Genomic DNA, 22,247 nt, shown 5'->3' on the forward strand with positions numbered 1-22,247 from the left:
CTACAGACACTGCATCGGTCAACCTCACCACTGAAAACACAAATAATTTGTTTTTCATCCATCCCCTCTCTCTAGCCAGCAGCAGTCTTGCAAATCTTGTTTATATCCTGCAACATCTGTTGGATTCACACATTCTTTTGTATTGAGAATTAGTGTTACCATGGTGAAACTCACTGATGAGAGGCACTGGAGAATAGCCAGTGAAGGCAGTGAAATCATGTTTGTCTTTGTGGCCTTGGTAAGAAAGTCTGATTCAGATTCTTTCACAGCTCCATTTCAATAACTACATTGACGGTGTGTGGTTAAGGATATGTCCATATTGGTTCTTTTTAAAACACGATTTGTTCACTGAAAACTACTCCATTAAATACAATGTGCATAGCCTCTTGAGCATTAGGGATGTCACTGACACAGCATACACTAAATTAAATAATTAAGGGAGCAAATTATTCTACACTCTAATCATGGTAGTATAAACACAAAAGAGACAAAAAACGTGTACAATTATACAGAAACATTCAGCAAGAATGTTCCACCTATGAAATCTGGTGCTCTCCATTTCTTTCGAGTGCTGTCAGACCTTAAAGATCATTGGTGAATTGGCGACCAATAGGATGGTGTTTTGGTTATTGGTTTCCGGGTGTTGTCGGGAGCAGAGGACTGGCTTTGGCTGGCTTGTGGATGATTTGTGAAAAGGAATTAAAAGGTTTTTGGATTGTATAAATTATCAAAATGAATAGAATATTTGGACGTGGAACACCAAAAGCCCCTCCTCCAAATCTATCCGATTGCATCGGAAACGTAAGTGTTGTTCATCTACAGCTATTGTCTGAACGTTAGCTAGCTTTCTAGATAGCTTTAGCTAGCTGCTTGTTCAGGGTAACTCAAACTTGTCTACTCTAAATCTTATAAAATCAGACATGTAGTCACTCTGTTGTTACTGACATCATCATTATTCATCAGCTTCTCACATTCTTTCGAAATGTAGGCTATATCTAATAATACGTGTATATAAGTGGTCCAGTTATAGCTGTATTAGGTATAGAATACTGTTTTTACTAGCAGTCACTGGTCATCTTCTGAGCTTTTACTACGTGTTCCTCCTAGTTGATTTGTAGGTCAATACAATTGAACTCTTAAATGTCAAGGGAGGGAAATTCATGTGTCGTTTAGTATAGTGGCGAGGCATACCTAAACACTGATTTAGCTAACTATGATTTATCACCCATGTTCCAAAATCGGGCCATAGGTGGATGCGAGAGCGGAGTCCGTCGACAAGAAAATCTCCCGACTAGATGCTGAGCTCATGAAGTACAAAGACCAAATGAAGAAGATGAGAGAAGGCCCCTCAAAGGTTAATGTGATTAAATGTTAGAGATATTTGTGTAAACCACTGATGCAAAACCACCTTATAGCCTATTTGAACATATCATTCATGTGATTCATGTTCTCCCTCCAGAATATGGTGAAACAAAAAGCAATGAGGGTTCTGAAGCAAAAAAGAACGTGAGTTATATGGTTTGGGGACAACAACATTGCACTCATAGTTATCCTTACATATTTTTGTAACATGTCAATGTAAAATACAACATACTAAACTGATTTTGTATCCTTTCCTCCCATACATTTCAGGTATGAAGGCCAGAGAGATCAATTAACCCAACAATCCTTCAACATGGAGCAGGCCAACTATACTATCCAGTCACTGAAGGATACAAAAACAACTGTAAGAACAACCACTCATAGCATCTGTTACACAAATAGCTTCATGCATATTTTTGTCCATGAAATATACGAGCTGCAGTGTATTTGTTACACATTCAACACAATTGCCTCTGTTTGTATTTTGTCCTTAGGTAGAGGCTATGAAGATCGGTGCCAAAGAGATGAAGAAAGCCTACAAGAATGTGAAGATCGATCAGATTGAAGTATGACATTTAATTAATTCCATGACTTCACCAATATTCATTACCCGATAGTGACATGGTTAAACATTACTGGCAATAGTGGCAAAAAAAAGATCCATGCTACTAAAGTAAGGCCATGACTGTGTGTACATGTGTGTCCAGGACCTTCAGGACCAGCTGGAGGACATGATGGAGGACGCAAGCGAAGTCCAGGAGGCCCTCAGCCGCAGCTATGGCACCCCAGAGATAGATGAGGATGACCTGGAAGCAGGTACAACAGCAGTGAACCAGTAGCATACAGGGCACTCGTGTGTCGGGTTTTGGAGTCTTTGGAGAGTCAATTTGGAGACGTTGTTGGACTAAGATGATGCTGTTATTGTTGCACTGTGCCTGGATCGAAATATTGATAGAACTATGCAGTTCTGATCCTTTTCTACTGTACTATCTTATGTTGTATTTGTATGTTGCTTTGGAAACGGGCATCTGCTAAATTAACAACATGTAATGTAACTGTTCTCAGAGCTGGATGCACTTGGGGATGAGCTGCTCCTGGATGATGACAACTCATATCTGGACGAAGCTTCGTCTGCACCTGCCATCCCAGAGGGAATGCCCAGCGACAGCAAAACAAACAAGGTATCAAAAGGACTTTAGACAGTCTACAAGAACAAATCACTGCTCAGAAATAACTTCCAATGTATATTTTCCAATATTACAGTTTGCCATTTTCCCTTCTCACTTTCTCTTTCTTTTTTCTTTTAGGATGGTGTTCTTGTGGATGAATTTGGTCTGCCACAAATCCCAGCCACATAGGGGAAACTAATTAAAAAAAAAACGCTTACTTCAAAACACTTTTGTATGTAGGATAACATTTATACATTCAAAGTGAGTTGACCCGAGAACACTACCAGGTACTAACGCTTTGTTGGTGTTGTTACTACCATACTAGCATGTGGCCTTGTAATATAACATTTACATCCTTATTTATCTTAAGCCCCCTAATACCCCCCCCCCCACCTTGCCACACTCATACAGTGTCATGCCAACCCTTTGGTAGTTCTATCCACTGTATCATGAAAACTGTCAAAATAACACATTAACATTTTGCTACCAAGTCCCCATGAAATTGGAATTGATTTCCTCCTCGTCTGTTGAATATTTAAGGTGGTCGTTTGAAACGAGCAAAATAAATTGTACATTTTAAGCACTCTTTGCCTTATTTATTAGCGTTTTAAACTGTAGATTTGGGGACGTTTTTAATTTGTATTTAAAATATGTCTCATCTTTTCTTTTTTCTTTTTTTCCTCTTGCTTGTTGACTTCTTCTTGGTAGATGGTTTAGATCTCTTGATTTTTGGTGTCTTATTATTCTTTCCTGGTGACTGTTGAGGGTTGAACTCTACTTTCTGACCTTGGCACTTTTCCTGTCAGCCAACAGAGAACAGGAGTAAACTCCAGTGTATGAATAGAAAACAAAATAGAAAGACATTGTCTAGTTTGTATATGTCATTTGGGATAAAAGCATATGCTAAATGAATAGCATTTAAAATAAAGAATTACACCTACCATACCTACCATTTAGCTTGGGATACCAACCTGAAAGCATTTGCGACATCTCTCTGGTGACTTCATAGTTCCGACAAAGTCTCCCTTCAGACACACGGCACAGTAACGTGTGCCACACCACCTACACATATAGGTCTGAAAGCACAGGAGATTATACCAGACTAAAACTGTTGATTTAATGAAAACCATTATTGTTCAGTACTGTTTTCCTTACCGTGTCCACAGTCTGGCATCCCCACCGGCACATTTTTTCACAAGCCTTACTAGAAAGGAGCTGAAATACTACCCTCAAGCAAAAAATACATTATTCAATTTAGAGGATGTTGACAGCTATTATGACAACTAGCTGCCCTCTGCTAATGCTCTACTGTTGGTTTACTTTATGACGGTGTGTATACTGTTTATCGTCAAGGTGACACCTCTGAGTAGTTGCTGCTGGCAACATCTCTGTTACTTTTGATTTTAGTGAACTGAGGTATAATTAAATGTATTAAAGGGTTTGCTTGTATTGCTTACACATTGCATCTACTAATCTGTATCCATTAGAGGGGCTTATAAATGAATGAAATGTGAATTAATTTTGTTAGTTATATGAGCATTGTTTGATGTTTGATAAAAAATCATTGAGATTTAGAAAATAAGAAACACAATCCTTACTACTGAGTGCCAGTGACTGAAATGTGAGGCATGTTGCCCTATGTGGTGTTGACGTAATCAATGTAAACATGACAGTTTCCTGCATGTCCCGGAAGTTTCATATTTTAACAAGTGTGTGTACTGAAATAGCAGATATCTGGTGTAAAAAAGGCTTGTTCTCTAAAGAAATGGATGGGAATACTATTACAGTGACTGTTGCTTATGGTAAATAACATGACATTGGAATAACGCTTATCAGTTAATAGTGTTAAACAGTTTAGGCTCAGTCAGACTAGTTTTACAAGACCGGAGAGCCGCTAGCATTTACAGTTAGCTAGCTAGCTAACAAAATGCGGCCTTACGTCGCTAGAGCTATTTACAATAGTCATATGTGGTACAGAGGTATATTTTCAGTTAAAACTAGTACTTATATACTATATAGCAAGTTTTGTTTGTTAATTGCCTTATTATGTCAATATTATGAGGTGCAAGAGAGGCCGTTGACATTGCATCCTCGTCTTTACCAGGGTCTACCAAGCACAGCATAACGTTGACAGGTCAGGATGGGAATGAACCGCTCTTGAAAGACCTATCAGATGCCCTAACGGAAGTAACCGGAGTCCCAGCACCCGCACAGAAGCTAATCTTTAAAGGTAGTCTAAGTAGAAAACACATAATTCCTTGTCAAGATTATGTTCATGTTCTACCAGATCTGTAACCTATCTATCTCAGTCATCTGTATATGGAATGACACCATAGAAGCTTGGAGTGACACTATTGAGTTTCATACAGTATGTTTGAGAATGTCAGATAGAACAGCACCCATATTTGTCATGTGTTCATATTAGTCATGGTCTTTGTATGGCATCACAGGAAAGTCACTAAAAGAAATGGAAGAAAACCTATCCAGCTTTGGCATAAAGCAAGGTTGTAAACTTATGATGATTGGAAAGAGGGTATGTTTTATTCATATTACTGTATAACCCAAATTAATATATTATCATTTAGTGCAAGGATCAAATGCTTTTTATTAGAGATGTGATCATATCAACAGAATAGTCCTGAAGAGGAGGCCGAACTGAAGAAACTAAAGGACATTGAGAAGTCTGTTGACCTGACAGCAAAGAAGCTAGAGAAAGTGGACGAAGAGCTGACAGGATTGAAGAATGTAATGAACATTGTTGATGAAGTTTTGATTTGTTTAAATGAATTTTTTTGTGTGCATCTAATAATTATGGTAATTGAGAATAATGATCTGTTATTTTACAAGGGCTTCTTGGCAAAGGATTTACAGGCAGAAGCACTAGGGAAATTGGACCACAGGGTGAAAATAGCATCTGAACAGTTCATGAAGATCCTGGAGCAGATAGACTCCATGGTACTGTAGTCTCCCTACCTATGCTTTTTTTCTACTTGAAATTACTTTGGAGCTGGCGAATGTTTAGCCTTGTATATGCTGAATAGGTAACAGGATTTCTCCTTCTAACAGAGTGTGCCAGACAATTTCAATGACTGCAGATTGAAGAAAAAAGGACTAGTGAAAACAGTACAAGTAAGTATTTAACCACTGCATAGGCAAACTGAAAGTGTTGATCTTGTATAGAATAATTGAAAATGTGTGATTGATATGCAGTCTGTTGATCTTAATGATCTAATGAGCATTTTCATTCTTTACTGTATGCAGGGATTCCTTGCACAGTGTGACAAGATCGAGGCTGGGATATCAGATCACCTGGCGAAGATTCAGTCTAAAAACCTTGCCTTGGCAGAGTAGAGGAATTAGTACCATTCATACCATCCCTTCTCATTCCCAAGTTCTATACATTGCTCTGTGAGCAACAACAAATTGTACTGTAAGCTTCAGTTTTGAAGCTGGCTATGGTGTATTTATTATTGACATGCCAACGTGTGTTAGAGTGCCCTGTAAACGCATTTCCAGTGGACAGTTTTGAAAATACTACAATGACTATGTTGATACAACAGCTGAAAAAGCTCCCCTGGGTATCATTCTCAGGGACATCGACTTGGTGCTTTGTTAGATGTTTTAATTAGGAACTCTGTCAAAGGGTCATCTCAGTGTCATCTCAGTGACTTGCACCTATCTAAATAATGTGCTTTGTGGCAGTGATGATTGTGATATAAAACAACACTGTATCATGTATTGAAGTAATATTCACTGATTTACCACAATATATTTTTCAAAGAAAACGTTCATTCTAATGTATTCTTTGCTGTTCCAATCTATTATAGCTATAAATTAACGTTTATTTAATGAGCTCAGGACATTGAGGATCTAGAGCACCGGATGTATGATTTATATGATAAAAAATCATAGTACGCATCTCCTTAGGTCAGTGACAAAGCAGCATATTGTATGTATGCCATTGACCATGAAATCAACGCTGAACTACAGGGCATTCTAATAAACACCGAGCCTCTGATGATTGTAGGAATCCTTTTTATATGGTGTGTGAGTGCCCATAAAACATAAAAAAAATTATAATAAAATCCATATTGGGTGGTTATATCACCTCATTCTCCATCGTGACCTTTTAAGCCTGTGAAATAATGCACCTGATGTCACATGAATAATTGACTGGTTTTATTTCAAAAGCTTACAGACTACAAAAATCCATCAAAACCAGATCATTGACCATGATTTGATTGTGTCCTTAAAGTGCACATTTTCTACTGTATGACCAATAGGAAGGGTGATTGACCATGTATAGTGGATGTCTACAAAATGACCTTGCCTAGAAAGGATAATGACTAATGATCCAAACCAGGTGGAAACCCTAAGTAACAACCACACGACACAAAATGAGGTTATTTTCAGGTTTGTAGTTATCCTTCTATGCTTAATCATCCTTTTCCTTTGCCCCATGTTTGAGAATGCGGGTGAACGCCACGTAATTGAAGTTACCCTTCTTGTCAATAGGGGCCTCTCTAAAGAGCTCATCCACCTCCTCATCTGTGAACCTGTCTCCCATGGTGGTCAGCAGATCTCTGAAGTAATCCTCCTGAATGGCGCCTGGAGGACGGAGAACCCTCTTTCAAGTGATGCTTCAAACCACAAGACTTAAGTCCATTGTCCTGGATGTATTTATAGACTTTGGGAAAATCGTATTTTCCCAATCCCAACATTTCTTACCCGTTCCGTCTTCATCAAAGCAGGCGAAAGCGTTCCGGATCACATCCTCAGGGTCGGTGCCGTTGAGTTTCTCTCCAAACATGGTGAGAAACATGGTGAAGTTGATGGGTCCGGGTGCTTCGTTCATCATTGCCTCAAGGTATTCCTCAGTGGGGTTCTTTCCTAAGGATTTCAGAAAAATCAACGAGTTTGCAACTAAACATGTTTAATAAATGGCACAGAACATGTGCCAGTTCTGTGCAAATACTGAAACTTCTCTGGTGAGGTTAAAATTGGGACAGACGTTTTGAGGGGCTCCTGGATGGTAGGTGGGTAACACCTTTTAAATCCCCCCCCCCTCAAACCATAGAAATTATTTACTGTTTACTGTATACATTTACTGTCATACAGTACCGAGTGAAGCCAGCATGTCATGTAGATCTTCTTTATCAATGAAACCATCCCGATTCTGGTCGATCATGTTGAATGCTTCCTTAAATTCCTGGATCTGGGACTGGTCAAACATGGCAAAAACATTGGAGGTGGCGCGCTGGGGGCGCTTCTTGGTGGTCTTTCCCTTGGCCCTCTTACTAGACATGTTGTTGGGAGGGTGATTTCTTTCTATAAATGTAAAAAATTGTTGTAGGCCTATATACGTAAAAGGTAACGCAGTATCAGTGTATATGTATAAAGTACTGTGAACTATAAAATTGCACGTCACTTCAAGGGTTTGGCAAACTTTTAAACCTTTTTTTTTTCTAGTAGATCAACTGAATTCATTTATCAATATTACCCGCTGAATGGCTAGCTAGCGAGCAAGGACTGTTTGTGTTCAATAATTCACATCAGCTTGTAAGAAAAACGTCCCATAATAGTGCAGGAAACCATAGGCCTACTATACTCAACATTTATCTTTTGAACGTGTCATTTTCAAATACACGAATATAGGACTTAGCAACTCTACATGCGAACTCCATACCTGGAGAGAAATGTACCAATGTAGCCTTGCCAATTCGTCTGCTGGTGGTGGTGTTGACGATGGCAGCCAGATGCTATGTTGCCTACAAGACCAGCGTCCAATCACAGCACGAGCTGGACTAGACGAAAACTACTGGAATATTCCATCATTCACCATTTCACCTCCCCGTTGATTAAATCTTTAAAAAGTTGTTCTTGAAATGTAGATGAATTATTGTGTCTTTGGACTACACATATATTTGATATAACAACGAGAAAACATGATTTAGGTTCTACTATTTTAGTAGTTAGCCATACAGGTATATTTTTTGTAATTATATATTTATATATTTCGCCACTGGATGTCAGTAAACGCTTAGCAAATAGTGTAAACGCAAAGACGTAAAAGGGTAGTTGGTGTACCAGGACTGGAGACGACCATCTGTTCGGACATCCTGACTTGCTCGATGTTTTATCCCATAAGCAGAAAATCAAAATCAAAAGAAACATCTTATAATGTTCCCATGATGGTATTTTAAGCTTGCTTCAACACATTCATTGTTACCTCAGTAATCTAGCCTAAATCAAAAAAAAAAAAAAAAAACATTAAGTTACGTAGGCTATTAAATGTGGGGTTTACATTTACATTTATTTATTTAGCAGACGCTTTTATCCAAAGCGACTTCCAAGAGAGAGCTTTACAAAGTGCATAGGTCACTGATAATAACAACAAGAGCCCCAAAGCATTGCGGGTAGCCAAAACAAGAAGCACACATTGTGAACAACCAAAAAATAAGTGCCAAAGGGAAGAACCATAAGAGAATGTACTTAAGCAAGTTACAATTAAACAACATGAATCTGTAAGTGCAAATGTACCTGTAGAAAAAGCAGCAACAGTAAAAATAAAAATAAGATTAACTAAAATATAATATTTTGCAGCGAATACAAAAGTTTAAATCTGTTGCCACTAACCAACAAGAGGGGTAGGGTTCTAGTTATAGTCGTTGATGGTAGTGGTGGTGGTGGTTGCACTGGGAAGAGCCATGTCTTCCTTCATGAGCTATATTTAAAGTCTGCCCAGCCTTAAAAGGCCGTGACGGTGTCTTCAACATTCTGCCGAGTGGCAGCATTATTTTTGTTCAGTGGACTGCCGCACTGTCCACTGCCCCGACCCTCGCTTCTCTGCCTGGTTTTGGACTTGCTTTTGCTACTTTTGGTACTGCACCCCCTTCCCTTTATTTTCGTCGATCAAGACATTATTGGATTTGGTGAGTGCATATTTAAATGTTTAACTATGTTGTTCCATATGGTTAGTGTAATTATAAACAGTGCCACTGTAACAATTACTGGTCCACTACTAATCAAGAAACAGGCCTACTTTTTGCCACTCAAATGTTGTCATGCTCATTACCATTTCCATACCACACCATACCATAACCAACCCATCCCATCTATTGCCATCATTAATCCTTTAAGTTTGATAAATGGGTTATTAGCTATTTACTCGCATGTGTAAACCCTCCCAAAACAGTACACTATTGTTTAATTATCTAAAGACAATCGTACATTGCCTGTATGTGTACAGCTTGCACTGCCTTTTATGCAGTCGTTTCTAACATTTATTCATACAAAAAGTGGGTAGACGAGTAACAAAATATTTAGTTATGTTGGCCTATTACTAGTCTAGCCTACATGTTAGCAAAGCCTTGCCAATCCTTCACAAAAATGTGTAAATATTAATATAACATCAATAGGCCTACATGCCTAGCCTATGTTATAAAAACTTAAATCCTGGCATTGATGTATTGTGTGTAGCCTATGGAAAGTCTACAATCCGAACAGAAAAATTGAAGAATGAAGAATGTGCCATTCATCCAGTTAGTGAGAAGTTTCATTTCAAGTGATAGGCTACACCTTTTGAAATGTAATAGGTTTAGAAAAAAAACATACTTTCTACAGTAGGCAACTTCTTTTTCAAATAATTTATTTTTGCAGAGACTAGGCTATATTATGAGTTCAAATATCATTTGACCTCTTAACATGCTTCTAATACTAAGGCACAGTAGGCTACCTACTAAAGTCTTAACAAGAATAAAACAACTACATACAAATAATACCAGAAGCTATCTGCAATAATATTGAACCTAAACTTGCAAACGTAACCGTTAACATAACCTCTCATCTAATTCCGGTAATAACGGTGAGGTTGATTTACAGCGTTCGTTTGCGGTGTGTTTTGAAAGTGCGTTAAGAACACAACAGCGCAGTCTAAGCTGCGGTCGGGGACTCGATCGTCTCAGGATGTCAGGATCCTCACGTCACCAGAAACACCTGCAGCACAAGCGCACCTACGAGAGCAGCCATCATCGCAGCAGCTCCACGCTTGAGTCCTCCTCCTTTAGCCAGCAGTCTTACTCAGCTCACAGGAGCAGCCATGGGTAAGAGAGGGCCTGAGGGAGAGAGAGGATGGAGTGATGGAGCAAACCATGGCGAAGGGAGAGTATGTGTGGCCCCATGTGTTCTATCGTGGAAGGGGGATGATATGGACACCATGGCAACCATCTCTGAACCGCCGCTCTCACCTTTGCTGCGATCCTCCATCCAGAAGTGTGATTAACTACATAACAGTGTTTCATGAATGCGGTGAAGTGGATAGTTTAGGTCTAATACAACTAAAAATGATTACTAGAATCGTTCTAGTACAGTGGGTGGACTGAGTGATTCAAAGCTGATTTATGGGTTAAGAGCAGAACTTTCATATTTAGCTCAGGATGAATTGGACTTATTGGTGGTTGACATATCATAAAGGATAGGATTTTGCACAATGAAAACAGAGCATTGTTTTATACAATTGAAGAGATGCAGACAGATGGAATAGAGGAATAGTATTTGGGGTAGGTGCAGGTAGTTGTAGGTAGTTGTTCAGCTTTGTCTATAGGCCTAGATGTTATGACAGGATTTAAACTTTTTTCTATCCGAATCCATGGCTTGCCTTTTTGCAGTGTCCCAAACTTGAATTTGAGCTAACGTGGATAGCCGCCAGAGGTATTCATAGAGAGCCAGGCTATTTCAAGTTGCTGGGACAGAGAGGTTCAGCATTACTGTACTGACACTGTAAAGAGTTGGTAACAAAGTTTAGCTGGTCTTTGTAGGGATAAAAGACAGTAATGTATTCCAGTTTGTAGTTATTCACTAAATCCTTGAGAGTTATTTGGTTCTCATTTTGTTGTTAATAGTAGTAGGAGACAAAACAGTTCCAAGTGCCGCAATACTTTCCTGATTGTTAAATAGCCATAGCTATACACTGTCTTTACACACACACACATTAATGTGTGTGTAAAACTATTACACGTCTTCTGTTCGACTTTGATTCTTTTTACATACATTACATTTAGTCATTTAGCAGAGGCACTTATCCAGAGTGACTTACAGTAAGTACAGGGACATTTATCAGCCATGATCGCTGCTTCATGTTGATCCTGTTCTTCTGGCTCACATGTCACAGAGCCCTGCCATGCTACTGGGTCTCACAGGGCAGAGACAGATCGAGGACCCACCCACCTTAGTGGATAGGATGTACAAAAGCTGGGAATCCACACTTCCATACTGCCGTTGAACAGGCCCACTGGTAGCTATATTTAAACCACACCTACAATAGGATGCCAGAGCTGTTTGGCTCTGTACTAATGTATGTCAGGGTCATTCTGATTCCAGGCTTAAGAGGCCAGGTGTGAGACACAAAAGTGGCCTGTTGGTTATGGCTTGCCGTAGTATAGGTTAGCTGTAAAGCCCCTACAAAGTGCTGTGCCTTGGTCTTTGGTGAGATATAAAGTTGTTTTATTTCATTTGTGTTTAGTCAACACTTTATTAGATTGAACCAATATCAAGGTTTTACCACTGGGAGTCAAACCAACCTACTGGATGTCAAAAGGACTAATTACAACCACCCCAAAAATATGTGTTGAACACCAGAGTGTTTGTGGTTCAATGGTACCCAACAACAAATGAGCAGTAAAGATGTGATTCTTTGACTGACTGTTTCTCCTGTGGACCAGCCTGAGGAGCTCTGTGCAGACAGAGAAGGGGCAGGAGGTGATTCAACTGAGCCCACTACCCACTAGAGCCAAACGCACCTACCTGGCCATGGACGCAGACAGAGAGCTCATCGGATATGTGGTGCCTCTCTTCAGAGGCAGGTGAGTAGAGCATGGTGGGGGTGATGACGTTGTGGATAGTTGGGATGGTCGTTGGGGTGGTGGGAGTTCTAATACTGGGTTACAACATGCTGAGGAGGAGGAACATGGTGATGGTGCTGAGGTCATGATAGTCATATATTTGTTTTTGTAGTTATTAGCAGGAATTGCAATAAAGAAAATCATTCTGTACGTTGGCGAATTGTATAAAATTGTATATGGGCGTATAGTGTACTAAATAATGTATTGTTGTCTCGCCTTAGTCATGAATTTGTCCGGGGCTTGGCGGAGTCCCAGGAAGAAGTTAAGGAGGAGGGGGTGAACTATGTAGCCATGAGGTCCCTGTTTACCAGGGAGACCAGCGCAGCCATGGGCGTGAAGGTGGAAAAGAAGACAAGAAAGATGCATGTCAGAGAGTCTGCAGACCTTCTCACTTTTGGCAAAAAGGTTAGTCAGGACCAGGATTCTAGTCGGTTAGGACAGGACATACTGAGAGATACTGTCAAATAGAATGAAGTTACAGTAGTAAAACAATTAACTATCCACTTCCCCATGATTCCATAGATGCAAGAAAAAGCTGAGTTCCGTAAAAAGATGAATTCGGACAACCTGACTCACCCTCCAGAGTTCATTGTGAAGCCCCGTGGTCAGACCGTGTGGGAGGGGAAAACCGTGAAGCTGCACTGCACTGTGGCCGGCTGGCCTAAACCACGCATCGCCTGGTACGACTTGAAACCCCATGAACAGGGATTTCCATATAGGAATATTGATGCTGTTGAATATGTCTTTGGAAAGAGGTTTCTCGAGGCAGGTCCAGACAGTTTTTTTTAATTTTGTGATGGAAAATTTGGTTCGACACATAGTCTATCTTGTTTCTTTTTTTTCCTCGTGCTTCAAATTCAGGTACAAAAACAATGTGGTCATCGATGCCAAGGCCCACCCTGACAAGTATACTACCGAGAGCAATTACAACATGCACTCTCTGGAGATCAAGAAGTAGGTCAACCAGGCCTGAGAGCCTTGCTCTGACACTGAGGAGGTGGAAGTGGAATAGAAGTAATACCAAGTGTAATACGTCTTTAAAAACCTGGAAAAGACAACTGACCGGGCTACCTGTTGTGGTCCTTTTCAGCTGCGAGTTCCTCGACACTGCTAACTACCGTGTGTCTGCTCTCAATGTGAAGGGAGAGCAGTCTTCCGTCGCCACGATGGTTGTGAAAAGTAGGTCATACTCGTTTCTGTCATTAACCGTGCGTAGTCGTTTTCTTTGTGTCTGTCAGCATAATTATGATAGGTTATGTTGAACATAACACAAGTTACACAACTACGTTAGTTGAAACACTATACTACATGAAGGGAATTCTCATTATAGTTCCATTGCCCATATTCTGTGGTCCTTTAAACTTTAAACAAACAAACAAGCTGTCTGAGCCTGAGGACTATTTGAGGACCTTAAAGGCATTCAGGGGTCAAATGTCATGATTGAGACCTGCTACAGAGTAGAGGAGTTTACTGCTTCAAACTCCAGTGTGAGCTGAAGAGTTATACTGTAAGTTGTATGACCCATGGTTGCTATTGGAGTGTGTGACATTGTTTATCCTTTCAAGGGTTCCAAGAGGGCGAGGAAGCAGGACCTCTTGATGCTAAACCACGTGAGTTAAGTCAGGAACTCTAGAACAACAACAATGGCTCCTTTCCCCCCAAAAATTGAATCATATAGATTAAATCACATTCACAATCCCGAGGGGCAGCTTAAAGAATTTCTTCACCGTGTCTTTTCCCTGACTCTTTCGCCCAGATGGATTCTGTCCTGAGCATGGCGTTACTTTTGAGACCGCCATCATCGATTCCTTTGAAGTGGCTTTTGGCAGCGAAGGCCAAACCATGAGCATTGGCTGCACCGTTATCGTTTACCCCAACGTCAAGAAATACCAACCCGAAGTTGTGTGGTACCGAGATGGTAGGTACCCGTGTGGTCCCAATGACCTTATGTAAAGTCACACACAGTAGAGTAGAAACAACAGGAAGTCTCCCAGCGTTCAAAATGGCAACACGAATGAAAATCCGATCTCATTGCCTGCATCTTATGTTTTGCCCTCCAATCAGCTGTGGCCCTGAAGCCCTCAAAGTGGGTCCGCATGCACTTCAGTGGTGAGCGGGCCACCCTCACCCTGGCTCACCTCAACAAGGAGGACGAGGGTCTCTACACACTGCGCGTGAACACCAAGTCTGGCTTCGAAACTCACTCTGGCTACGTGTTTGTCAGGGGTAAGACGGCACGATGAACATCTGCTCAAAATGAACCATCAATTGGAAGGCAAAGCAAGATATTGGTGGGAAGGTGCTGGCCAGTGACTCCTGTCCTGTGTGCTCTGTGTCTTTAAGTGACTCATAGTCTCATGTTTCTCCCCTGCTATGCTTCTTCTATATCTGTCGCCAGTCACCAACTCCCCCACAAAGCGGACTCTTAGTTTTAGAAGTCTCAAAGTCGTTTTCACAAGGTAGTCAGGTGCCGATTCCTGTTTTCCTGTTGTGACAACCGGTATTACAGTAGAAAGGTTAAGTAATGTGGTAAAACAGTTCCTAAGGTCACAGGCGACACAGGTCATGAGTAGGCCACAGTGGAAAGTGTATTCTTAAGCAGCTATGTAATACATCTGATCCATAATTAGAAACTCCACATGTGTCGGAGGGTTTTCTCACAAGTGGGTGTGTCTGTGTGTGTGCATGGCTGCGTGTGTGTGCGTGTGTGTGTGTGTCAGATGCCGACTTGGAGGTGGAGGGTGCTCCAGTGGCCCCCCTGGATGTCTGTTGTCATGACGCCAACAAGGATTACGTCGTGGTGACATGGAAGCAGCCAGCCGTGGAGGGCAGTAGCCCCATCCTGGGGTACTTCATTGACAGGTCAGATACTTCTTCTTCTGTGGTTTTTAACACTCCAGGAAGGTCAGCTTTTTCCTTTCTCTATGGTACACAGCAAAACAACTAAATCGTTCAACACTTTTAACCATCAACTGTATTTTTGCTGTTGCTTGCTGGTATCAATGGGTCATCCCGAGCTTCATGTGAATAATACAAATCCTTACGATGGTGTCATTGGCGTGACGTTGGCGTGGTTGGCAGGTGTGAGGTGGGCACCCACCACTGGGCGCAGTGTAACGACGCCCCGGTGAAGTATGCCCGCTTCCCCGTGACGAGGCTGGTTGAGGGGCACTCGTACACCTTCAGGGTGCGGGCCCTCAACCAGGCCGGGGTGAGCAGACCGTCCCGTGCCTCCGAGCCAGTGCTGGCCATGGACCCCTCCGAAAGAGCTCGTCTCAGAGGTAGGGGGACCCTGGGCTTAAACACAGAGTACGCTAGTCGAATCAAATGATCCCAACGTGATTTCCTCGGCTAGGATAGGTGTAGCTCAGTGGTTAGAGTCATTCGACTGCAGGTCAAGAGGTTTCAGGGGGAAATCCCTGCTTGAACGGTCTTTGGAGAGAAGTGAAAGAAACACATCATTGTTATTGTGTTTCAGCTGACACCTCTGCTCCTTTTACTGGCATGATCAAGTTCACCGAGGAGGACTCTACAGGTGAGCGCATGTGTTTACAACAATGCCAGGGTATTATCACTGCCATTAAATGAGCTTGAAGTAGTGAGTTTTCCAGGGATTTAACAAACCTTGTGACCCCTGCAGTGGGCGTGGTTCCTGGTGCTGCCAGTGACGTTGTGGTTACCGAGGCAACCAAGAGCTACGTTGTACTGGGCTGGAAGCCACCAGCTCAGAGGGGTCACGAGGGGGTCATGTACTACATCGAGAAGGTAACTGGGTCACACATCACACCCATTCTGACTTTCCTCTCCTCAAGTGCTGAGCTCGTTCTTTCCTTGAGAGGTCATGTGACGCGTACATGTCATGCTTGTGGCCGTTCCCAGTGCATGGCAGGCTCTGACTGCTGGCAGAGAGTGAACACCGGCATCCCGGTGAAGTCCCCTCGCTTCGCCCTGTTCGACCTGGCGGAGGGCAAGGCCTACAGCTTCCGCGTGCGCTGCTGCAACTCTGCCGGGGTGGGGGAGCCCTCCGAGGCCACCGGCAACGTCACCGTCGGAGACAAACTAGGTGAGCTACACAGAGCCACATATATCGTCATGCACGTGTGACTTTTATGTATTTTCCGGTGTCCATCTCTCTCCGTCTCCTCTCACTGCCCCCTCCCACCCTTCCCCGACAGACCTGCCGTCCACCCCAGGCGCTGCGGTCGCCATCAGGAACACAGACTCGTCCGTGGTGGTCACCTGGGGGGCCTCCCTGGAGGTCAAGCGCCTGGTGGGCTACTACGTCGACTGCAGCGTGGTAGGCAGTAACGTATGGGCCCCCTGCAACAACAAGCCTGTCAAGAAGACCAGGTACGCCTTCAAACCCTGAAATACACACCGTGCAAATGTGTACGGTGCCAGGGTTCAGTCTGTGTCGTGTCGTTTGTATTCTGATGTGTCACTCGCTAACCACCCGTCCCATCGTTCAATGGTATGGTTAAGGATAAACCCTCACCCCTTCTGGTGATGGTGAGCAGTTTTCTTGACTGTGTGTTGTGTAGGTTCACCTGCCATGGGCTGATCACTGGCCAGTCCTACGTGTTCAGGGTGAAGGCAGTGAACGCTGCAGGATACAGCCAGTGCTCCACGGAGTCAGAGGCGGTGGTTGTGAAGGCTGGCATTGGTGAGGAAACACTGTAAACTCCCAACCTTCATGTAATGTTCAGTTCAATACGAGGTTCATATGACACAGGCTACATAAGTTCATGCAGGATCCACCCCTCTGCTCGTTCATTCCTCTGTTCCTCAGACCCCTCTTTCCATGTCTGACATCATAATAATCAATGCTGCAACTCCATTCCGTTTCCCAACCTGCCAACACCTAGCTGTCACCCTTGCAACTTCACAGTCCATTTAGTTTCTCATCACCATTTCATGATGGTTTCCCTTCTCTGTGCGCCCCCTGGTGTCCCCTCGCGGGCCTGAGGGCCGTCTGTCAGATCCACACCCTCTGTGGCTTCACACCTGTACTTGTGTCTGTGCTGAAGCCCGCATGTCTTGTCTGCACGTGCCTGACTAAATGTCCCCTTGTGGTTTTAGTAGACACTGTTTAAATGTTTTCTTGTGTTTTGTTACATCTCCAAAGCCATGATCTAAAAGAGAACTTGCATGTGCACGTGTCATTGCATGAACAATGTTCGGTACGTTGTCATTCGGAAATATGTCGATCAAACATTCATGGAAATGTCAATAATTAAACTAATTCAAGCTTGTTTTAAATCACACTCAGTATATTGCATTGCATTTAAGAAATATTGTATTGTGTGGGATATTGTGTGTGCTTCAGTTCATTCTGGATATGTGTCTGCTGTTTGCTAACTCTTATAGGGGCCATGCATGGCCAAAGTGACTGCTAAAACATTGTGTTGTGACTGAGCTAGCCTGACACCTGGGCTAAAAGAGTTGACAAGGTTCAGGGTAACCCTGGCAATAGCACTCACAGTAAGTAAACTTTTCCCCAGCCCAGTAAGGATACACTTTGTACAGTTTTATGCATGTTAAATATTTGGGCAGAACTTATGAATGAGGCTGAGACGTGAGCTACTTCATATGTCAAATCACATTTATCTTACTATGGCCGACAGGTTTCCCACCAGGTCATGGCCTGATCCTTTTGCTGTGCGGTTGTTAGCCCCTTGACCTTGTTGTTAGTGTTTTAACCTTGTTGTTAGTGTTTTGACCTTGTTGTTGGTGTTTTGACCTTGTTGTTAGTGTTTTGGCCTTGTTGTTAGTGTTTTGACCTTGTTGTTAGTGTTTTGACAAAGCTGCAGGAAAGTGACATACTGTTTCTGTGTATGTGTGTGTGTGTGTGTGTTTGTGTACCCCTGCATATGTGTCTGTGTGGGTTATTTTGTGTGTACGTGTGTGTGTGTGTTTGTGTACCCCTGCATATGTGTCTGTGTGGGTTATTGTGTCTGTGTCTGTGTGTGTGTGTGTGTCCACCAGCTATCTCTGCCCCCCCTGGGAAGGTGAGCCTGCTGGAGAGTGCTAAGGACTACATGGTTCTGGGCTGGAAGGAGCCCGTGACCACAGGAGGAGCAGACATCAGGGGGTACTTTGTGGACTACAGGACCGTGAAGGGAGGGGTGGCTGGCCAATGGCATGAAATGAATCACAAGGCTATCACTACAACCACCTACAAAGTAAGTAGCCGAGCTCAGGAAATTTAAACTAACTAGCACATTATTGTAGCTCTGGAACAGCCTTTCTGCAAATCAACACTGTTTCATTACAGAATGGTGTTGGGTAATGTTTACCACCTTGCCTTAGGAGTTTGGTACTCATGAAATAGGATGTGTGTGAACATACATTACCAGCATTGTTTGTTTGTCTAATCCCACACTCAGTGTCTGACATATAAAACCGATTGTTATTCACCAAGTCAAATCCAGTGCAGCTGATGACAAAGACAAGCAAACTCACAATTTGCTTTGTTATTTATACAGGATTAAGTGACATACACTTGGATTATGAAACCGTAATTATAATTGAATAAACTGTAATCCTTGTTGTTTTCTTCTTTTGTGCAGGCAGAAGATCTGAAGGAGAACGTGTTCTACCAGTTCCAGGTGCGAGCTCAGAACATGGCTGGCGTGAGTGCGGGCTCGTTGCCTAGCGCCGCGCTGGAGTGCAAGGAATGGACCATCACTGTGCCAGGTACGGTGAGAAGCACCGTCCTCTCCCTTGACACGCGTCTTTGTCTCGTATGCAGTAAAAAAAACAATACATAATATATAAATAACCTCCAGTGTCATTCGCTTCTCTTACTCCACCTTGTGGTGGTGGAACCAAGTACAGTATGTTCTCAAAGTCTTTCTCTGTAAGTCCTCCAAGACCTTCCACCGTGTCTCTGTTGGAAAGCCTGTCCTCCCTCCCTGTCTCCGTCCAGGTGCCCCCCACGGGCTGTATGTCCTGGAGGTGCGTGACACCTCCCTGGTGGTCCTCTGGGAGGCCCCCACCTACGATGGGCGCTCCCCCGTCAACGGATTCTACCTGGATATCAACGAGGCCTCAGCCGGGGAGAAGGGCTGGAAGGGCGTCAACGAGAAAGCTGCGACAAAGAAATTCATCAAGGTCAGGATATGTTAATGACCTCTTTGTCTCTGTTAGATTACTGTTAGAATACAATTTGAAAATTGTTCAAATAGAGTTTGATGATGATGATGTTTGAAAACTGCTAGAAAACTGAATACCCCTAGGAAATGTATAATCCAGTTAGAATACTGTTCAATGGAGCCCTTCATCCTTTCTTGATCTGGATGTGGAATGGACCAAGAGAGGGTTAAGAAGTGTGTGTTAAGGCCCCTCTCCTCCTGTGTGTGAGATAGGTCAGTGGTCTGAAGGCTGGTACCTCCTACGCGTTCAGACTGCGTGCTCAGAACCTGGCTGGTGTTGGAAAGCCATGTGCCGTGTTGGGTCCTATCCTGGCCCAGACCCGCCCTGGTGAGTAACACTTTGAGACTACACACACACACACACACACACACACACATACATGCAGAGTCAGAACAAAGTGTTTTTCTCTTCCAGGCACCCATGAGATTGTTGTCGACGTTGATGATGATGGAGTGATCTCCATGATCTTCGAGTGCTCCGAGATGGCCGAAGGTTCTGAGTTTGTGTGGACCAAGAACTACAAGGCCATCACAGACCCATCTCGCCTCACCATTGTGACTGAAGGTGGCAAGTAAGTACTGTGTTTTCATGTCTTCTTGACACACACTCAAACCTATTTTTGTGCATCTCTGAGCCCCCAATAGCCTAAGACTATACCACAGCTTCCCCATGTAAATCACATATTAAAAAACCCTTCTATTCTCCTATGTATCCTCTACTTAAAGTGATATTAATTCACGGCCGTGTGTTCTTTCAGATCGAGGGCCATCTTCAACAACCCCTCTGTGGAGGACCTGGGCACCTTCTGCTGCATGGTGACCAACACTAATGGCGTCTCATCCAGCTACACTCTAACTGAGGAAGGTGAGTCACTCAAGGGACACTCAGCCTGACATGACGTCAGTCCTTCAGCGTGTTCCCTTCCAAGTCCATCCAGCGGGGATAAGTTACATACCTTAGAAGGAAAGCCTGGAAAATGTTACGTATTTAAATGGCAGTTATCACATTTATTTTACATTTCATATAATAGATGTGTGCTGTATGCTGTGTGTGTAAATTGTATTATGTTTATGTTTATTATGATATCTACATGCATATGGAAAGAGACTGCTGCAGGGCATATGAGGCTAGAGGAGGTTCTGTTGGTAGTGTTTGGTATGGTGTGAGAAACAGAAGGAAGGGGTGGCAGAGCAGCTGTGACTGGAGATCATGTTGTTCTGTTGTTGTTGTTGTTGTTGACAGGTCTGAAACGTCTTCTGGACCTCAGTCATGAGCACAAGTTCCCCAGTGAGTATTCTAGACCGCCACAAAATCATCGAAGACATCGAACCTCAAACTTTGTTTAACCTAACGTCTACAAATAAAAATGTCAAGTCTTGAGTCAATTTTGCTGCGGATTTCAAATACCGAATTATATATTCATAACTCTATCTAGAATACTAGTATATAACAATCTGAATGTCCATTTCTAGGTAAACATTGACACACAAAAAATGCCTTCTCGTCCACAATCTCTTTTAATTCGTCTTAAAGTCTCTTTAACTCTTCTTCTTGACCGTGTTTCCCAGTCATTCCCTTCAAGTCGGAGATGGCCATGGACCTGCTGGAGAAGGGCCGTGTCAGGTTCTGGACCCAGGTGGAGAAGTTCACGTCTGCCTGCCAAGTGGAGTATGTCTTCAACGACACCATCATTACCGCCGGAGAGGTAGAGACGCAATTATCCAGATAGTGACACACAGTCTCACACAGTCTCACACACACATACACACACACACAGCTGATAACCTAATTAGTCATTAATATATTATAGTTTTTTGCGGACACAAAAAAATACAAAAAAGTTCAGGTTGGTGTTTCTTTTTTCTAGAAATATACAGTCAACTTTGACCGGACCACTGGAATCATTGAGATGTTCATGGACTCCCTGGAGGTCACAGATGAGGGGACGTTCACCTTTAACCTGGTGGATGGGAAGGCCAAGGGCCAGACCAGCTTGGTGCTGATTGGAGAGGGTGAGTCGGCTCTCTCTCTGAAACCTCCTAACTATTACCTCCTTGGGAGTACAGGTTCAGCGATTTGCTCTAGTCCTTGGCACTCCTTGGAAAGGACAGCAGCTGGTAGCCCAGCAACTACCTTTATTGCAATTACCCTTTATGTCCATGAAGGGGCAGCAGAGTTACATGTTTCGCTTGCCAATTTGGTAGCCCAGTTGTTGTGCAGATTGCCATAGCAGATTAATTACAGTAATCCACTTTAGAGGATGATTTATGAAGACTTTTTTTTTTCTTCATATTTTCAGAGTTCAGAGAGCTTCAGAAGAAGTCAGAGTTTGAGAGGGCAGAATGGGTCAGAAGACAAGGTAAGTCAATGACTGGCTAACAATGACCACAGTTCATCATACGTTACAAACAGATCAGAAAACTCGGACATACTCAAGCAGAACTGTATAGTCTGTACAGCTGTACAGAAAACCCATTGCACAGTACGACTATGCATATGACTGGTATTCCACTACATATGAAAGTAGCGATATCTTATAGTAGCTTGTGAAAAAAAAAAAAATTCAGTAGTCATCAACCTATGCTATTCTCACACACAGGACCTCACTTTGTTGAGTACCTTGGATTTAAGGTTACCCCAGAATGCAACGTGCTATTGACAG

At 42.7% G+C, this 22,247-nt stretch overlaps 4 protein-coding genes and 1 long non-coding RNA gene across 7 annotated transcripts in view; 3 read left to right on the forward strand and 2 right to left on the reverse strand.

Moving 5' to 3' along the window:
- Nucleotides 1–613: 613 nt before the first annotated feature.
- LOC146271887 (charged multivesicular body protein 5-like) lies at nucleotides 614–3,111 on the forward strand. The gene is made up of 8 exons (XM_084707864.1): nucleotides 614–801; nucleotides 1,250–1,354; nucleotides 1,460–1,506; nucleotides 1,633–1,726; nucleotides 1,857–1,928; nucleotides 2,070–2,178; nucleotides 2,428–2,543; nucleotides 2,670–3,111. Exons 1-8 carry the CDS (start codon nucleotides 733–735, stop codon nucleotides 2,718–2,720), a joined length of 663 nt encoding a protein of 220 aa, XP_084563990.1. The 5' UTR covers nucleotides 614–732; the 3' UTR covers nucleotides 2,721–3,111.
- Nucleotides 3,107–4,171, reverse strand: LOC146271888 (uncharacterized). The gene is made up of 3 exons (XR_014767165.1): nucleotides 3,687–4,171; nucleotides 3,503–3,607; nucleotides 3,107–3,330 (listed from the first exon to the last, which is right to left on the reverse strand). It is a non-coding gene; the product is annotated as an uncharacterized LOC146271888 (long non-coding RNA).
- A 5-nt stretch (nucleotides 4,172–4,176) lies between these two features.
- On the forward strand, nucleotides 4,177–6,547 carry bag1 (BCL2 associated athanogene 1). Its single transcript, XM_084707863.1, has 7 exons — nucleotides 4,177–4,333; nucleotides 4,636–4,761; nucleotides 4,982–5,064; nucleotides 5,163–5,276; nucleotides 5,379–5,486; nucleotides 5,598–5,660; nucleotides 5,793–6,547. Exons 1-7 carry the CDS (start codon nucleotides 4,198–4,200, stop codon nucleotides 5,880–5,882), a joined length of 720 nt encoding a protein of 239 aa, XP_084563989.1. The 5' UTR covers nucleotides 4,177–4,197; the 3' UTR covers nucleotides 5,883–6,547.
- A 153-nt stretch (nucleotides 6,548–6,700) lies between these two features.
- Nucleotides 6,701–8,343, reverse strand: myl12.2 (myosin, light chain 12, genome duplicate 2). 2 transcript variants are annotated; one of them, XM_084707323.1, is made up of 4 exons: nucleotides 8,218–8,343; nucleotides 7,653–7,859; nucleotides 7,260–7,421; nucleotides 6,701–7,139 (listed from the first exon to the last, which is right to left on the reverse strand). In XM_084707323.1, the coding sequence occupies exons 2-4, from the start codon at nucleotides 7,834–7,836 to the stop codon at nucleotides 6,967–6,969; spliced, it is 519 nt and encodes a 172-aa protein (XP_084563449.1). In that variant the 5' UTR covers nucleotides 7,837–7,859; nucleotides 8,218–8,343; the 3' UTR covers nucleotides 6,701–6,966. The 2 variants fall into 2 exon arrangements, with proteins under 2 accessions (XP_084563449.1, XP_084563450.1); XM_084707324.1 differs by having other exon boundaries at nucleotides 7,653–7,886; nucleotides 8,218–8,321.
- Nucleotides 8,344–9,329: 986 nt separating this feature from the next.
- myom1a (myomesin 1a (skelemin)) overlaps nucleotides 9,330–22,247 on the forward strand; it is a 17,652-nt gene continuing 4,734 nt past the window's right edge. For both annotated transcript variants that reach the window (XM_084708007.1, XM_084708006.1), the window contains exons 1-28: nucleotides 9,330–9,463; nucleotides 10,413–10,633; nucleotides 12,251–12,391; nucleotides 12,652–12,835; nucleotides 12,953–13,110; nucleotides 13,292–13,384; nucleotides 13,521–13,609; nucleotides 13,996–14,040; nucleotides 14,187–14,348; nucleotides 14,495–14,656; nucleotides 15,151–15,292; nucleotides 15,512–15,711; nucleotides 15,909–15,965; nucleotides 16,071–16,195; nucleotides 16,310–16,493; nucleotides 16,606–16,780; nucleotides 16,972–17,093; nucleotides 18,416–18,612; nucleotides 19,000–19,126; nucleotides 19,359–19,543; nucleotides 19,798–19,912; nucleotides 20,000–20,156; nucleotides 20,343–20,449; nucleotides 20,828–20,872; nucleotides 21,154–21,290; nucleotides 21,453–21,597; nucleotides 21,885–21,944; nucleotides 22,185–22,247. The exon at nucleotides 22,185–22,247 is cut by the window's right edge and continues 5 nt beyond it. In XM_084708007.1, coding sequence (XP_084564133.1) covers nucleotides 10,497–10,633; nucleotides 12,251–12,391; nucleotides 12,652–12,835; nucleotides 12,953–13,110; nucleotides 13,292–13,384; nucleotides 13,521–13,609; nucleotides 13,996–14,040; nucleotides 14,187–14,348; nucleotides 14,495–14,656; nucleotides 15,151–15,292; nucleotides 15,512–15,711; nucleotides 15,909–15,965; nucleotides 16,071–16,195; nucleotides 16,310–16,493; nucleotides 16,606–16,780; nucleotides 16,972–17,093; nucleotides 18,416–18,612; nucleotides 19,000–19,126; nucleotides 19,359–19,543; nucleotides 19,798–19,912; nucleotides 20,000–20,156; nucleotides 20,343–20,449; nucleotides 20,828–20,872; nucleotides 21,154–21,290; nucleotides 21,453–21,597; nucleotides 21,885–21,944; nucleotides 22,185–22,247 — 3,514 coding nt within the window. In that variant the 5' untranslated portion in view covers nucleotides 9,330–9,463; nucleotides 10,413–10,496. The remainder of the gene's footprint in view (nucleotides 9,464–10,412; nucleotides 10,634–12,250; nucleotides 12,392–12,651; nucleotides 12,836–12,952; nucleotides 13,111–13,291; nucleotides 13,385–13,520; nucleotides 13,610–13,995; nucleotides 14,041–14,186; nucleotides 14,349–14,494; nucleotides 14,657–15,150; nucleotides 15,293–15,511; nucleotides 15,712–15,908; nucleotides 15,966–16,070; nucleotides 16,196–16,309; nucleotides 16,494–16,605; nucleotides 16,781–16,971; nucleotides 17,094–18,415; nucleotides 18,613–18,999; nucleotides 19,127–19,358; nucleotides 19,544–19,797; nucleotides 19,913–19,999; nucleotides 20,157–20,342; nucleotides 20,450–20,827; nucleotides 20,873–21,153; nucleotides 21,291–21,452; nucleotides 21,598–21,884; nucleotides 21,945–22,184) is intronic.

Source organism: Hypomesus nipponensis, chromosome 10, assembly GCF_054491055.1.
Source record: "Hypomesus nipponensis isolate SF chromosome 10, ASM5449105v1, whole genome shotgun sequence".
Classification (NCBI taxonomy): domain Eukaryota; kingdom Metazoa; phylum Chordata; class Actinopteri; order Osmeriformes; family Osmeridae; genus Hypomesus; species Hypomesus nipponensis.